The following is a 15,899-nucleotide window of genomic DNA, read 5'->3' as shown; positions in this document are numbered from 1 at the left end:
CAATGATCTTAACTTGATGTCTCTCCCTCAACTCTGCATCAAATTCTACTTGATGACCTCCATTATGTGATGTTTCAAATCAACGAGGGTGATTGGCTTATACATGGCATCATCAAAACCTTGTGACAACAGTTGCTCCTTGGTTTCCCACGTGTTGGCAGTAATTGCAACTATGGGAATTCTTTCTTTTCCATCATTGTCTCTCTGCTTTTCAAAATTTCGAATCATCTCACAAGCTTCACCTCCACTAAGAGCATGTTATTGAATCGTTTTGTAAAGTGAAATGATGATTATTATCAATAATACGTACGTCATGATAGGCATGAAACAATCCAATAATACCAAAGAGTACTCCTTTGATTTGAATTTGTTGAAACATTCCAATCCATCATTGGCCGTGTCAATATCTTTAAATCCAATAATTTTTAACATATTCACCAATATTTTTCGATTCAATGCATTATCATCAGCTAGTAAAACTGACTTGAGAGAAAAATCAGGTAATGAATTTCTTCTCTCTGATAGAATGTTGTTCTGTTCGGCCACTGACGTCGTTTCATCTAAAATTTCTATCAAGTTGCCAAATTGAATGGGTTTGGAAAGATACATGTTATCGGTGAATATTCTTGTGGTTCCTCTGACGATGGTTGCAACCATTTTCACCTTATTTCGATGCTCCTTAAGCCTTTCACTGATGATCTCATAGTCACTTTCTCGGCAAAATAATAGTGTCGTGTCACCTTGGATCAGCGAATGAGTCTGATTGAGAAAATTTTCACACGAATCAAATTCTGAAATATTTCGAACTCTCTTAAATAAACTCAAGTATGATTTTAAACTATCTCTAAAACATTGGTTTTCATCAATAATGATGACATTCAATAAGACCGATGGAGCGTCTTCATTGAGCACTTTGGAAATATGCGCCTCATTCAACCATTCATCATGTATCTTCTTCTCTGTTTCCTTCACCGTGTCAAGAGGCAATATCACGGTCACTGTTGTTCCTTTCGATTCAGCACTATCAATAGAAATTTTGCCGTTCATTTTTTCAACAAGCATTTTGGTAATTTTCAAGCCCAACCCATTTCTATTGGTATTAATGAGACTACTTGCTTCGTGAGTGGCACTTGCTCGTCGAGAGGAGGTCTTGTAATAGTGATCAAAGGAATGAGTGACATCAGCATCTGGATCTATCCAATGATAGGGGTGAAATAATTTTTCAAGTTCTTCTTTCGAAATTCCACGCCCAGTATCAATGCACTCGAGTTTAACATATGTTTTCTCTTTGTTAATTTCCATGAAATTTTCTGTTAATTCTTTGGGCGTCGCAATGGTGCAATTTACTCGCACTAGACCTTGTGATGTGTACTTAATTGCATTCGAAATGATATTCATCATAATTTGACTCAATCGAACTGAATCACCCTTCAAGTATAATGGAACCTTGGCTGCATTGAAAAACGAATTTAAGGATAAATTTTTGCGTTGAGCTTCTAACGAAAATACTCCAGCCATAGATTCAAATAAAGAGAGAGTGTTGAATTCTTCATTCTTCAATTTGATAATTCCCATTTCAAGAGAGCTCATTTGAAGTGATGATGACAATACATGCAATAGAATGGATGCGCTCGATTGAACATCTCCAATCAATTCACTAATGGAGCTATCCTTTTTGAAACAGTGTTCACAACTGTTGTGGCAAACTCCTCCATGAACTTTGTGTTTTAAAACCTCTACAGTTGCCATAATTCCCTGCAATGAATTTCTTGCTTCATGGCTCAAATTTGCAATGAATTGCGTCTTTTCAGAGTTGATTGATTTTTCTCTACTGATTTCAATTTGTGTTTCGTGTTTTTCTTCATATTTCTTTTTAAAAAACTGACAGAATAAAAAAGAGGCCACAACAATCGTGTACTGTGTGGTGAAAATTTCAATAAGTTTGTAATAAAAATTTGTTTCCTCAAGAGATGTCAGTAAATGTCGTTCCTTTTGAAATGCCAAATACATTCCTCCCAACGTTGATCCAACAATTCCAAATGTCATTACAAAAAACAATCGATTATTATGAAAACATGATGCCGATGTAAATAAAATCCTGAATATTGAGAATATATGAAATGGAAGAAAAGGTCCATAAAAATAAAACATTAACACTTGAACCAGCATCGTGATAGGAAGTCTACAAAGAGTGATCATTTCGAAACATCGTAATGTGGTTACCTTTTTCATTAACGGAAATCCCAAAATTACTTGCAATATGAATTCAACTAGTGTGATGGTGATATATGTTTTTAGTCCTCTTTCCCAACAAAAGATAACTCCGAACACGATCATGACGAGAAATAAATTGGCACCTAGAGCTCCATAATCCTTTTGATGATTCAATAATAGTTTCAATAATTGATCATCGGTCAATACAGAGGTAGACGATTTGTTAGAAGAATCCGTAGTCGTCATCATTGGTGGTGTTGAATCATCATTAGGTTGATCCTTATTATTATTATTTACAGAAAGGGAGTGAGAATGAAGCTCAGTTGGCATCGGGTTCAAGTGTTCCGAGGATGACACAACACCCTCATCATCATCATCATCATGATCCTGATATTTGTTTGTCATTAGTTCCTTCTCCTTGTCCGTCCCCATTGTATCGTGTATAAATGGAGAGCTCTTTGTTAGTACCAAATTATGAGTGATGTCCTCGTCGTCTTCTTCGTCGTCGTATAATATATTGGTATATTGGTTGACACAACGAGAGGTTTCGTTCAACGAAGAGAGAGAACGCAAGAATGAATATTCGAATATTTTTTTTGAGACGATTGCTTTCGCACAATGGACGAATATGGAAATTTTTCCAACCACCTTTTTGGAGTTCTCTTTCAAACATTTGAAAAAAGAGTATATACTCTCATCTCAATAGGATCTCCAAAACGTTTCAAATTCAGACGTGAAATTGATGACACCCATTTACCTAATAGAAATTCTCAGAGTTGAATTTTTTCCAACAACAGTGTATCAATAAACTGTTAAATTAAATTCAATCAACAATTAACAAAAACATTTTGTTAAGGTTGTCTGTCCTCAAAGTGAGAATCATATTATTCGACGAATAGGATTTCAAGGATTATATCGTTGAACAACTCAATGATTGCAATCATAACACAAAACAATGCTATTGCTAAACATGAACTCCAGATCTTGGTTGAGAGGAATCTTCAAGTTCATTTCACGACTGCAATTTTCAAAATGATGAAACAAAAAAGTTTTAAATCTAATTCGAAAGATCTTATTCGGTTCCTTTGAACAAGAAAAAAATGGTCACCAACAAGTACTCGGTTCAATTGGGTCGTGTGGACGATCAATGTTCATCCTTGGTCCTGTCACTTGCCAATCTTACACCACACTTTGATCAACACAAATCCAAGTCCCTCATCATTTGTTTAGACAATTCCGGATCCATGTCAGGCTCTGGCATTTCACAAGCAAAACAAGCCATTCAATCTCTTCTCCAACAAGTTCAGGGATTTAATGAACAAATTATTCTCATCACTTTCAACAGTCATGCCACTGTTTTAGACTTATCTGGACAATCAATTTCAAAACAAATGGAATGTGTGGAAAGAATTCAAGCTTGTGGTGGAACAAGTTTTTCAAGTGCCTTTCAAGCCATGACAAATTTAAGAACCTCTTCTTCTTTGACAACAACGTCTTCTCAACCACTTGGTGAAGAAGTGGCGATTGTTTTTTTCACAGATGGACAAGATGGAGAAAGTGAAGAGAAGAGACAAGTAGACATTCGACAATTGACAGATCGTTTGAATGAAGTGTCCAAATCATTTGAATTTCACACCATTGGATTCACGAGAGAGCATGATGTGCAATTGTTGACAAGTATTACACAGTTAGGTTCTTCTCAGGGCACTTTTCAGTATGCAGAATCTTCATCGAGTATTGCCACGTGTGTGGAGAATTTGATTGGTTTGGTAAGAACTCACTCCCTGTCAGGTGTCATTAAGGTGGTTCGAGTGGAAAATGACAGTTCAGAAGAAACTATTTTTCATAGTGATAAGGTATCCTTGGAAGAGACTGAAGATGGAATCAAGATTACATGTTTCTTAAAGAATGGTTTGTTATTCCATTCTCAATCAATGTTGAAATTTTATTTAGAAATTTCTGGACTCGCAGAAAGAATTGAAACTCAAGTTCCTTCCTCACATTCTGATCTTTCACAAAGTGAACACATCACCTTACAGATCAAGTATATTGAAAAAAGACTTTTGGATTATGCTGTGGAAATATCTGCCAAGAATTTTGACAAGAGTCAGCTGTCAGTCATTCATCAAGAAGGTCAACGTCTCGAAGAACGATTAATTGAAATCACCAAAGAAATTCAAAGCATTAAGGAGAGAATTCTAAGAAAGAAGCTCTTCACCATTCGTGAATCCACTCACAATTCTCTCAGTAATTTCAATCAAGTGTTGGCAGATGCCATGATTGGAAATCTGTCAAATGACAAAATTGCTACTTTAAATTCTCTCGCTTATCGTTCCATTACAAAACGTGGTTTTCAAAAGAAATTGGATCAGAGAGCTCAAGCCAATGTTTCACTTTTTGAAAAATCCGAACAAATTGTTAACGAATATGTCAACTCTCTCAACTTCACACAGCTTCGACAAGAATTTGAATCAGAAGCAGATCAATTTGGAAATTGTTTCATCACTTGTTCAAATTGGATTGATTTATTAGAACAACAAGATTGTCTTTGTTTGACCTTAAATGTGGCACGTACACAAGCATGTGTCATGGATCCTTCTCGAGTTCAAATTTTGTCAATTGGAACTTCCTTAATGTCTGCAGAATCCTATTTAGATTCAGTGTTGTATTCATTAGGAAATTCGGAAAATCATGCTCAAGTCCATGGTGGAATTAAGGATGTGGAATTAAAGAAGCAAAATCAAGATGGACAAGTGACAGCAAGTATTGTTTCTGGAACTGCAAGAGAAGCAATAACAGGCGTGTTGCCATTGTATATCAATGAGATACATTGGAAGGTTGCCAAGGAAAAGATGAAGTCAATCATGGGGTTTGTGGCAACTTTGGATGTCATGGGATATTCTTTCGAACAAATCAAAACAGTTCCATTTTTGGTATTGACAAAATTATTGCAAGCTCAAAAGGAGGAACGTCAATCTGAATTTTACAAGTTCAAATTTAAGCTTGTTTTGGATACTTGTTTGAAAATTTATGAAGAATACTCGGAGGATGGCGAAGAATCAGTCGTTAAGATGTGTGATGAAGTTGTGTCACTTGTCAAGAATTATAATGCAAACCCATTGACACGAACACTCGATGTCATTCCAAGTAATGTGGTTCTTCTTTCACAGCTCTATTGTGCCATCCAAAAGGGATATTTCGACATGAATAGCATTGACCACGAATTGTTCTTTAAAAATATTGCTGAAGAAACTTTAAGAAGATTTGGAATTCCAGCGATAGATTCTATTTCAGATCATCAATTGTTGCAATTACTGAACGTCAATGTTGAAAAGGTCGTACATGGTCATGTAAACGAATATAAGAATTATCTGTCTCTGATAGCGTAAACACCGAAGAACGAAATCCCAGCTCAAGAACTCACTCCGACCTCGAACTCTTGTACGAAAATGGGGAATTCAATATTTTGACAGAAAGTCAAAGTTTTTCTCCACTTGCCGAAGAATGGCTTCAACTATTGAACCAGGCCATGAGAAAACGAGCTCGTTATACTTTGTGTTTAAAGAAACGCTTGTATGAAGTGTCATCCTTGAGTGATGCATGTTCTCTATTGAAGGATTTAAATTCGTTGCAATTAAGTCCTGAAGGAACATTATGTTTATTGATTCAAACAATTCGACATGGAAAGAATTCTGAGAGAAGAGAGGCTATTGAGAAGCAAGATTATGTTTCACCCTTCTCCACTTTGGAATGTAAGGAAAAGATCAAAACATGGATACTGTCAACAGTCAAGTCTGTGAGAGAAGCATTGATTTCACAATACTATTTGGAGTTGCAACAAGGAAGTGCCAGCAAGTTAGGTTTGCTTTTTTATGAAACTGAAGACATTTACGAAGCAGCAGGAATTGCTTTGGCACAATACCGAGGAAGAATTGAATTTGCCAAATTCATTCAAGCACTTCAAAAGCCAAATTGTCCGCTCGTGAAGGAAAAGTTGAAATTATTAATGGATGGTCACTTTAGAGGAATTTCGTTATTCAAAGATGTCAACATGGCCATTCACCCTCAATGGACACCAAGTCCGAAAAATAAGGCAAAAATTTGGAGAGCCAATTTTGGAGTATTAGGAATTGAAGATGGTGTGGAATTATTTGGTGAAAGTGGAAGAAGTCATTTTGAAAAGTTGCAAGTCTCGTTGAGATTGGAACGAGAACGAGGTATTAATGTCATTCATTAACTGAAGTGATGATCATTTCTTCGTTATTCACAGATGAGAACGTTTCTTCACAATCTCAACACCGAATCAATTTTCTTCTCCCTTCTTTAAACATGACCTGTTCAAATAAATATTTAATTGTGTTTGTTAATTGCGATTGAAGAAAACTGAACAATAGAAATTCAAGTGGTGGGATTTTCTGCATATTTTGTCAATTGACTTTATTCAGCAGAGTTCCCTTTATTAAGGTGTTTGGCGAGAACACAAATCCATTTGTTCCTTAAAATTAACCAAACGATTCTTTTGTTTACGTCTTCGAAACATTCACATTTCAACTCTTGAACATAAATCAAATAATCAAAGAGAGATTGCAACACACTCAATTCCTTTTCTTCAAAATCTAGTCTCATTGTTTTCCATAAATGTGTAACTTGCAGAACAAAAGAGGAGTTGTTTTCGGTTTGACCATGCACTAATAACCTTTGTCATTAAATGTGCCACATTCATCAACACCCTCTCTCAATATAGAATGAATTGGTTTTTGTGAACTCGAGTCACGAATCCAATGAGCTCCTTTATTTGTTGAAATGCGCAGGTGCTCCTTTTCTTTGTTGTTTAACCAGGTCAATCGTCAACCATCAAATTTGTCAAAAACATCATCATTTCAAAAAAAAGAAACAAATTTGAACACTCATAACGAGTAACAACAACAGTATGAAATACCCAACCATTCTCTTGTTGCTGGCATCTCTTGTGATTGCTAGTTTTATTCTCTCCGTTTCCGTAGAGGCTGGTCGTGGTGGAAGTCGTGGTGGTGGAGGCTCACGAAGATCTTCATCATCCTCGGGTGCCAGAAGAAGCAGTTCTGCCGCTCGTCGTTCATCCTCCGCTCCTCGAAGCAGACCAACTGGAGGATCAAGACCTTCATCTGGCCGAAGAAGTGGAGGTGTCAAGAGAGCCTCTACGAACCAAAGAAGAAGAGGAGGTGTTGTAGGAAGACCCTCTCCAAAACGCCAAGTACAACAACAACAACGAGGAGGAAAGAGAAGAGCTGCTGTTGGCAATAAGAGAGGAGGAAAGAGAGGAGCGGTCGGAAAGCCAAAGGGAAAGCAAGGCTTGGCTGCTGGAAAGAAGAATGGTTTGAAGGACAAGAAGGAAATGCCTCAAGAGGCTGGTGGAGAACAACCACAACCAGAACAACAACCAGAGCAACAACCACAAGCCGAACAACCTTTTGGAGGTGAACAATCACCACAAGCAGAGCAACCACCACAACAACAACCTAGTATCGAGCAAACTCAACCACAAGGTGGAGAGCAACAACCACAAGCAACATCTCAACCACAACCAGCCAATGAAATTCAACAACAACAACAACAAGGAGGTGCTTCTGCTTATGAACCACAACAACAACAAACAACATATTCACAACAAAAGAGAAGAGTTGTTTCACAAAAGCGTTCTGGCTCTCCATCTGCTGGTGGCACCTATGTGAGATCCTACAGAAGAGGTGGAAGAAGAGGAATCTATTTGAAGGTGAATGTAAATGTTAACAAAGCTCAATAAACAATTCAACAGAAACTCTCAGTTTTAATGGAATTTATTAATAATAAATATTCATACAAAGAGCTGATTCAGCAAATCAGTGCTTGCTTACATATTTGTCTTTCAAATATATTGCAATAACAAACACGATTCGAAAAAAGCTTAACACGGTTGGGCTGAAAGAAAATGTAAAAAGAAGAAAAAAATGTCTGCTGAAGCACACGGTCATCACGGTCCATATAACCCTCGCATGTTCTCATGGAGAATGATTGCTATTGCTGCTGGATTTACTTTCTTACCATTGTTGTTCAGAAAGCCAGCCGCTCAGCCAGTAAAGGCTGCTGCGGTTGAAAAATCTGCACGTACGTACATGTGATGTCGCGGCATGAATTAATTGCTGGTGATGGTTGAATATTTTAAATAATTCTGATGATGATACAACAACAACAAACTTTAATATTCATCTAATAATCAAAATTACATTTTGAAATTTGTAATTTCTGGAACAATGATGATGAACACGGATGAATCATTTGAATTCTTTTTTATTTGTTATTATTATGATGAAAAACCCAATGTTACATTTTTCAAAAACATCCTCACAGAACAACAAGGTCATCACTAAATTGTTCTTTTTGTTTTCGATGATCAAAGCAAGGGATTTTCAAATAAATGATACTCCACCTTCACTTTTGATTCATCTTCAATTTGTGTGCTTTAGCAGAATTATATAAAAACCAACAACAAAAAATGTCAACAACAACAACACGCACCACATTGTCATCCTCCCTCGAACAATGGGTAAGTGATGAATTATACGAAATCATCAAGTACAGTAGTGGTGCGGTTAGTGCCTATGTGATTAATTTGGCCAAAAAGTACCGATCCAACCCGAGTCGGCTGGTCAATGAATTGGAAAAGGAATTACTCGGGGAGGACTCTTCAGGAATGAGCAACACTCATGAAATTCTTGATCGATTTGCAAGACAATTAATATTAAAATTGCCGGAAGCTCATGCACAGGGAGAAACAAACATCTCCTCATCTGCGACGAGTAAGAGCAGCAAGTCAGTTTCAAAATATTCATCATCGTCATCCTTTCTCGATGAAGAAAATGTTTCCAACCTTCTTGTTCTTTCCGATGAGGAAGAATATTCTGGCAGCAGCACGAAAAAGAGCAGCAAAAAACGAAAAAAGGCAAAGAATGTTCATTTGCGAACGAAAAACACTTCAGAGAATGCAGAACAAGAGGAAGGAAATGCAAATCTTAATTTCTTGGAAACTCCACCTAAAAAATCAAAATATGAAGACGAAAATTTGGAAAATCAGTCGGAGGGTATTACGGAAAACCTTGCTTCCGAGCAGCAACAACAAGAAGAAATAACACCACAAAATGAAGAGCAACCTTCAACAACATCAGCAGACGAGAAAACCTCTTCTCAAAAGAGACGACTCACACGAGAGGAGCTTGTCGAGCAACGATCCAAAGCATTAGGAGATCGAAAGAGGGTGTTAGAAGATTTGAGAAAGAAATCACGACATCACTATCTCACTGAAAGAGAACGTAAATTATTAAGGGAGCTAGAGAATCAATTGATTGAGGAAGAAATTGGGAAAAAGGATTATGAATTGGATGAAGCTGAAAGACTTGCTCGAGAGACTAAAAGACGAGTCTTGCAATATTCCAAATCAAAGAATAATACTCGAAAGATGGATTATTATCAATTGCCTGAAAATTATTATGATCCAGAAACAGGCGTGTCACGTAATAAGGAACGATTAGAACTCATCAAGAAGCGAGAGGACTACTCGTATCATGATCATCAGGGACATCGTATTTCAGAACAACGAAAGCTTGAGAATGATCTCATTGAGCAATCTACAATGAAGTTTGGAGCAGCAGATCGAGTGAAACAAGCAGAGCAAGAACAAAAAGTAGACCTTGTCGTTGAGGATGAAATTGAATTCATACAGGAAATTCTCGAAGGAAAACGAGAAATGCCAGAAGAGCTCAAGAAGGAACTAGGTCTCACTGATAGCAAGCAACTGAATAAGACAGCAGTCGATAAGGTCACATCCATGCAAGAATTTCGAAAAACTCTTCCCATATATTCCATGAGAGACAAGCTCATTCAAGCAGTCCATGAACACCAGGTCATTATCATTGTTGGTGAGACTGGTTCAGGAAAAACCACACAGCTGACTCAATATCTACATGAGGCTGGCTACACACAGAACGGCAAAAAGATTGGATGTACACAACCACGTAGAGTTGCTGCCATGTCTGTGGCAGCTCGTGTCGCCGATGAAATGAACACAAAGCTTGGTGAAAAGGTTGGTTACACCATTCGTTTCGAAGATTGTACCTCTGAAAATACCATTATCAAGTACATGACTGATGGTATGCTTCTGAGGGAGTTTTTGAAAGAGCCCGACTTGGCAAGTTATAGTGTCTTGATGATTGATGAAGCTCACGAACGATCTCTGCATACAGACATCTTGTTTGGGCTTGTAAAGGATATTGCTCGATACAGAAGTGACATTCGTTTAATCATTTCTAGTGCCACTGTGGAGGCAGAAAAATTCTCGAGGTATTTTGATGGTGCACCAATATTCAATGTTCCTGGAAGAAAGTTTCCTGTCGACATTTACTACACCAAAGCACCAGAGAATAACTATCTCGATGCAGCTGTGGTCACTGTTTTACAAATTCACCTCTCTCAACCTGACGGGGATATTTTGGTGTTTTTAACAGGTCAAGATGAAATTGAAAAATGTGAGGAGGCACTCAAAGAACGTATCAAAATGATTTCCTCTAAGGCTAAGGAATTAATTGTGGTACCAATTTACTCCACTCTTCCCTCAGACCAACAAGCCAAGATTTTCGAGCCAACACCTCCTGGAGCCAGAAAATGTGTACTAGCTACCAACATTGCAGAGACCTCACTCACCATCGATGGCATTGTCTATGTCATTGACTCTGGCTATTGCAAACAAAATAGTTACAACCCTCGGACTGGAATGTCATCCTTGGTGGTGACTCCAATATCAAAAGCGGCAGCTATTCAGAGAGCTGGTAGAGCTGGAAGAGTTGCTCCCGGTAAATGTTTCCGTCTCTACACCTCATACTCTTTTCATAATGAATTGGAGGAGAGTCCTGTACCAGAAATTCAACGAACCAACTTAGGAAATGTTGTTCTTTCGCTCAAGAGTTTGGGAATTAACGATTTGGTTCATTTTGATTTTATGGATCCTCCTCCTCATGAAACACTCATAGCCGCTCTCGAACAGCTTTATGCATTAGGAGCATTGAATGATGACGGAGATTTGACTTCCATGGGTCGAAGAATGGCTGAATTTCCACTCGACCCTCAACTCTCTCGAATGTTGATTGCCTCTGAAAAATATGCATGCTCTGAGGAAATTGTGACGATATGTGCCATGCTCTCTGTGAATAATGCAATCTTTTATAGACCCAAAGATCGTGAGTTACAGGCCGATAATGCTAAAAAATCATTTGAACATCCACATGGTGATCACTTGACACTACTCAATGTGTATAACGAATGGGCCGAGACAGGATACAGTGTCTCGTGGTGTCAACAACATTTCATTCAGGAACGATCCATGTTGAGAGCCAAAAAAATTCGAGAACAACTTGTCCAACTCATGGAACGAGTAGAAATGGAAATGCTATCCAATCCTCAAGACTCTGAAGCAATTCGAAAGGCAATTACATCTGGATTCTTTTATAATGTTGCGACACTTGAAGGTCACACAGGAAGCTATCGAACCATGCACAAAAAACAAACAGTTTACATTCATCCCTCATCATGCCTCTTTGTTGGAAATGATAAGGATAAGCTTGTCACAGTTGTTGGGGATCCAAAACTTGCTCCAAAGGATCAAAAGGAGTTGCCCAAATGGGTCGTCTTTTTTGAGCTAGGTTCTCACCACACAAGAATTCATGAGGCAAGTCATTGCGATTGAACCTGAATGGCTTCTCGAAATTGCTCCTCATCTCTACGATGGTAAAATTACCTTAAAACAGAAAAAGATGCCAAAAGGTACTGGCAAGGAGCCACTCAACAAGCGCTAATATTTGAACAATATTCACGCCGAACTTCTCCATAATCGTTTTGAAAGCTGTTCATGACAACAAAATTTTCGAAAAGAAGAACAAATCACATCGGGTGTGATCTATCGTATATTCTCCACCATCAAGCATCTGAGACCACAACATCATGTGGTGCAGCCTTTTCATCAATCATCATTGTGAATTAGCAAAACATTCCACACTAAAACTCTTGCTGTAAATTTCGGACATACCGAATAACATCAACAAGTTGTTTTAAAAGTGAATCCACAATAGATTAGAAAAAAACGAATCTAGATGCAATAATAACAACTACTCGTTGTATTGTGATTAAAAAGTGTCCCCACTGAAAACACTAATGAATTGGCCAACTCGAATGAACACACCAAGCTGTGACAATGTTCCCTCAAAAAAGCAAACTTTGATAAATAAATAAGAACATCCAAACCACTGAGTACCGACGAAGAACAAAAGCTGTACCATCTGCCGCCAATCAAACCAAAACGCAAAATACACCATTGTTGCACTTTTTCAATAATTGATCAAATGAAATGGAACATAAATAAATCATTTGTCCAACGATTACAATTTCTATTCCTGTAAAAATCTGCCATTCGCATTTCACATCTCCACTCGTCAAAAAAAAAAAGAAAAGAAAAAAAGAAGGATGGTTTCGAGAGAGTTTTTTGTTGGCTTTTTAACAACCTTGTTGTTACTTGGTGTAGTGATGGCTGTACTATCATTACCACTATTGCTGGAACTGGAGTTGCTGGCTTTGGACCCTATGACTCTCCAGCAACTACATCTAAATTAAGGTACGTACCTTTTTCAGAAAGAGTGTTTGAATTCACGAATTCATTGATAATTCGATGAATTCACACACATGCACTCCAATAGCTCGCCATACTTGGTGGTTCCTGATTCACAAGGCAATTTATACATTGCTGATAGAAACACTCATGCTATCACTAAAATCGATTCGAACGGGAAGCTCCAAGTTGTCGCAGGTACTCCAGGAACAGCTGGTTATTCAGGTACGTTCTTGTGCACAAGAAATTGTTTACGAATAATTGTAAATTATATTACGTTTTATAATTGTAATATTGTAATATTATTTTCTTTTAATAATGAATAGGAGATGGCGGTTCTCAATTATCTGCAAAACTGCGTTTCCCTGATTCGTTTACCATTGCAGCAAATGGTGATTTCTATTGGACAGAATATGGAAATTGCATTGTAAAAAAGGTTTCCAATAATGTCATCTCTACGGTTGCTGGAAGCTCTGGTTGTTCACACATAGGTATGTCTCTTTGTTATTGTTTTACTAAATTTCTATTGAAATGTGTATGTGAAATAAGGTGACGGAGGTCAAGCTACAAGCGCAAAGCTAAGTTCCCCATTTGGAGTTGCAGTCAACAGTTTGGGTGAACTCTATGTGAGTGAAAATACATCTCCTTATGTTAGAAAAGTCTCAACAAATGGTATCATTTCTACAGTGGTTGGTAATGGTGCATGTTCATACACTGGTGATGGAGGAGCTGCTACATCAGCCTCTGTTTGGTAAGTTGTCATTTTCACAACTCACACCTGATGAATATTTCATTTGTTTCACGTCATTAGTAATATGAGAGGTATTGCTTTTCAAAAATCAACTGATGATCTTTACATTGCTGATTTTAGTAACAATGTTATTAGAAAGGTTTCAGCTGCTTCTGGAATTATTACTACTGTTGCAGGTACCGGAACTGCTGGATATTCTGGTAAGTAAGGAAAATGGTCAACTCGTTTATTTACCAACTTTCTATTGCTTGGTTGACTGATAACTATTAGGAGATAATGGACCTGCAACCAGTGCAAAGATTACAGGCCCTTCATACATGCATGTCACAGATTCTGGTGACATCTACATTGCCGAAACTAAAAGTAATGTGATCAGATTTGTGAATGGCACAACTGGAATTATCACTACCATTGCAGGAAGTGGAAGAAGTGGAGACGCAGGCGAAGGAGGTCCAGCACTTAAAGCAGATTGTTTAAATTTACCTTTTGGTGTTTGGGTTTTGGATGATCGATCAGTTCTCATTGCTGATGCTGGTAATAACAAGATTAAGAAATTGACTCCTGTTTGTTATCCTGGCTCTGGATTGATATTGGACACAGCAACATTCACTTGTGTTTGTCCATCAGGTTATACCTTGAATGCAGCCAATGATGGTTGTGATGCTACCTGTTTTGGTGTTGCCAATACATCATCTACAGTGTGTGGTGGACATGGTTCATGCGTCGATGTTGATAACTGTGTTTGCTTTGATGGATGGGAAGGAGGAGCATCTGATTGTTCTGTCCATTCTTGTGAAGCAATGAATAATTGCAGTTCACACGGTGATTGTGTGGCCAATAATACTTGTACATGTATTGGTGGATGGCAAGGAAGTGCTGATTGTTCTGTTGCATCCTGTGATGGCTTAAATAACTGTAATGGAAATGGTATTTGTGGGTCCAATAATACTTGTAGTTGTGCAAGTGGATGGAGTACCAATGATTGCTCTGTTTTCAATTGTGACGCCATTAATAATTGTAGTGGTCATGGTACGTGTGTGAATAACAATACTTGTAGCTGCGATTCTGGTTGGAAAGGAGATTCTAATTGCACAACGTATTCCTGTGAGGTTCTGAATAACTGTAATGGTCATGGGTCATGTACTGGAGCTAATGTTTGTACTTGCCAATCGGGTTGGAAAGGAGATTCCGCTTGTTCAACTTATTCCTGTGAAAATGTGAATAATTGTAATGGTCATGGTTCTTGTTCAGGTGCTAACATGTTCCTGTCAATCTGGTTGGAGAGGTTCTGCTGATTGTTCTGTATTCTCTTGTGACTCCCTAAACAACTGTAATGGTCATGGCTCGTGTACTTTTTCCAATACTTGCACTTGTAATTCAGGTTGGAAAGGAGACTCTGCTTGCTCAACTTATTCCTGTGACGGTCTTAACAACTGCAATGGTCATGGATCATGCACTGGAGCTAATGTTTGTGTTTGCCAATCTGGTTGGAAAGGAGATTCCGCTTGTTCAACTTATTCCTGTGAAAATGTCAGTAATTGTAATGGCCATGGTTCATGCAGTGGTGTTAATATGTGTAACTGTACTTCAACTTACACTGGTTCACAATGTGAAATTCCGGTCTGTTATGGAAGAAACGCAACTGATGCAAAAGTTTGCAGTGGAAATGGTAACTGTTCATCACCTGACACTTGTGTTTGCAAAGGAAAGTGGGTTGGTTCAAATTGTCAAACTCCAACATGTTTTGGTGTTAGTGCTTTGGATCTGACTGTTTGTAGCTCTCGTGGTAATTGCTCTGCCATTGATACCTGTTCATGTTCGAGTGGATATTCTGGATCCAAATGTGAAACAAATAATAGAGCAGTAGTTAGTATGGCATCCACTAGGATTGGTCAACAATGGCTTGTATTATTATTAGCAACTTGCATTGTTGGTTTCGTTTCTGTTTTCCTCCTCTAAACTAGAATAAATAATTTCGAACAAATTATCCTATTTCTAAGTAAAAGATGTTTCTTCACACATCAATTAGTCACGCAAATTTCACATTAAATCAAAAGGTCAACATCAGAAGCTTGAACATCGACGACCAAAGTTGCTCAAGAATTCACTCCAATCTCCATTACCTTCAGCATCTTTGACAATGTCAGTCTTTTCTGGTATGAAAGCGGACCGCTTGATGTTTTCAGACTTTAAACTTTCCCATGCGGATTCAACTTCTGGTGCGATGGATACCATTTAATGTTTTTCAAACACATTATTCTCTAGATT

At 37.9% G+C, this 15,899-nt stretch overlaps 6 protein-coding genes across 6 annotated transcripts; 5 read left to right on the top strand and 1 right to left on the bottom strand.

The window, feature by feature from the left end:
• Positions 1-45: 45 nt before the first annotated feature.
• On the bottom strand, positions 46-2,544 carry FDP41_012783 (uncharacterized protein; the record flags this gene model as incomplete). Its single annotated transcript, XM_044703340.1, has 2 exons — positions 46-247; positions 311-2,544. The coding sequence occupies 2 exons, from the start codon at positions 2,542-2,544 to the stop codon at positions 46-48; spliced, it is 2,436 nt and encodes an 811-aa protein (XP_044565708.1).
• A 770-nt stretch (positions 2,545-3,314) lies between these two features.
• FDP41_012782 (uncharacterized protein) lies at positions 3,315-5,603 on the top strand (the record flags this gene model as incomplete). Its single annotated transcript, XM_044703339.1, has 1 exon — positions 3,315-5,603. One exon carries the CDS (start codon positions 3,315-3,317, stop codon positions 5,601-5,603), a length of 2,289 nt encoding a protein of 762 aa, XP_044565707.1.
• A 140-nt stretch (positions 5,604-5,743) lies between these two features.
• On the top strand, positions 5,744-6,451 carry FDP41_012781 (uncharacterized protein; the record flags this gene model as incomplete). Its single annotated transcript, XM_044703338.1, has 1 exon — positions 5,744-6,451. The coding sequence occupies one exon, from the start codon at positions 5,744-5,746 to the stop codon at positions 6,449-6,451; it is 708 nt and encodes a 235-aa protein (XP_044565706.1).
• A 693-nt stretch (positions 6,452-7,144) lies between these two features.
• Positions 7,145-7,996, top strand: FDP41_012780 (uncharacterized protein; the record flags this gene model as incomplete). Its single annotated transcript, XM_044703337.1, has 1 exon — positions 7,145-7,996. The coding sequence occupies one exon, from the start codon at positions 7,145-7,147 to the stop codon at positions 7,994-7,996; it is 852 nt and encodes a 283-aa protein (XP_044565705.1).
• Positions 7,997-8,725: 729 nt separating this feature from the next.
• On the top strand, positions 8,726-11,965 carry FDP41_012779 (uncharacterized protein; the record flags this gene model as incomplete). The annotated part of the gene is made up of 1 exon (XM_044703335.1): positions 8,726-11,965. The coding sequence occupies one exon, from the start codon at positions 8,726-8,728 to the stop codon at positions 11,963-11,965; it is 3,240 nt and encodes a 1,079-aa protein (XP_044565704.1).
• Positions 11,966-12,954: 989 nt separating this feature from the next.
• On the top strand, positions 12,955-15,590 carry FDP41_012778 (uncharacterized protein; the record flags this gene model as incomplete). The annotated part of the gene is made up of 6 exons (XM_044703334.1): positions 12,955-13,105; positions 13,207-13,371; positions 13,430-13,631; positions 13,692-13,831; positions 13,902-14,660; positions 15,013-15,590. The coding sequence occupies 6 exons, from the start codon at positions 12,955-12,957 to the stop codon at positions 15,588-15,590; spliced, it is 1,995 nt and encodes a 664-aa protein (XP_044565703.1).
• Positions 15,591-15,899: the final 309 nt, after the last annotated feature.

The sequence above is a fragment of the Naegleria fowleri genome, assembly GCF_008403515.1.
Source record: "Naegleria fowleri strain ATCC 30894 chromosome Unknown tig16, whole genome shotgun sequence".
Classification (NCBI taxonomy): Eukaryota; Heterolobosea; class Eutetramitea; order Acrasida; family Naegleriidae; genus Naegleria; species Naegleria fowleri.
This window is presented reverse-complemented; position numbering and strand designations above follow the sequence as displayed.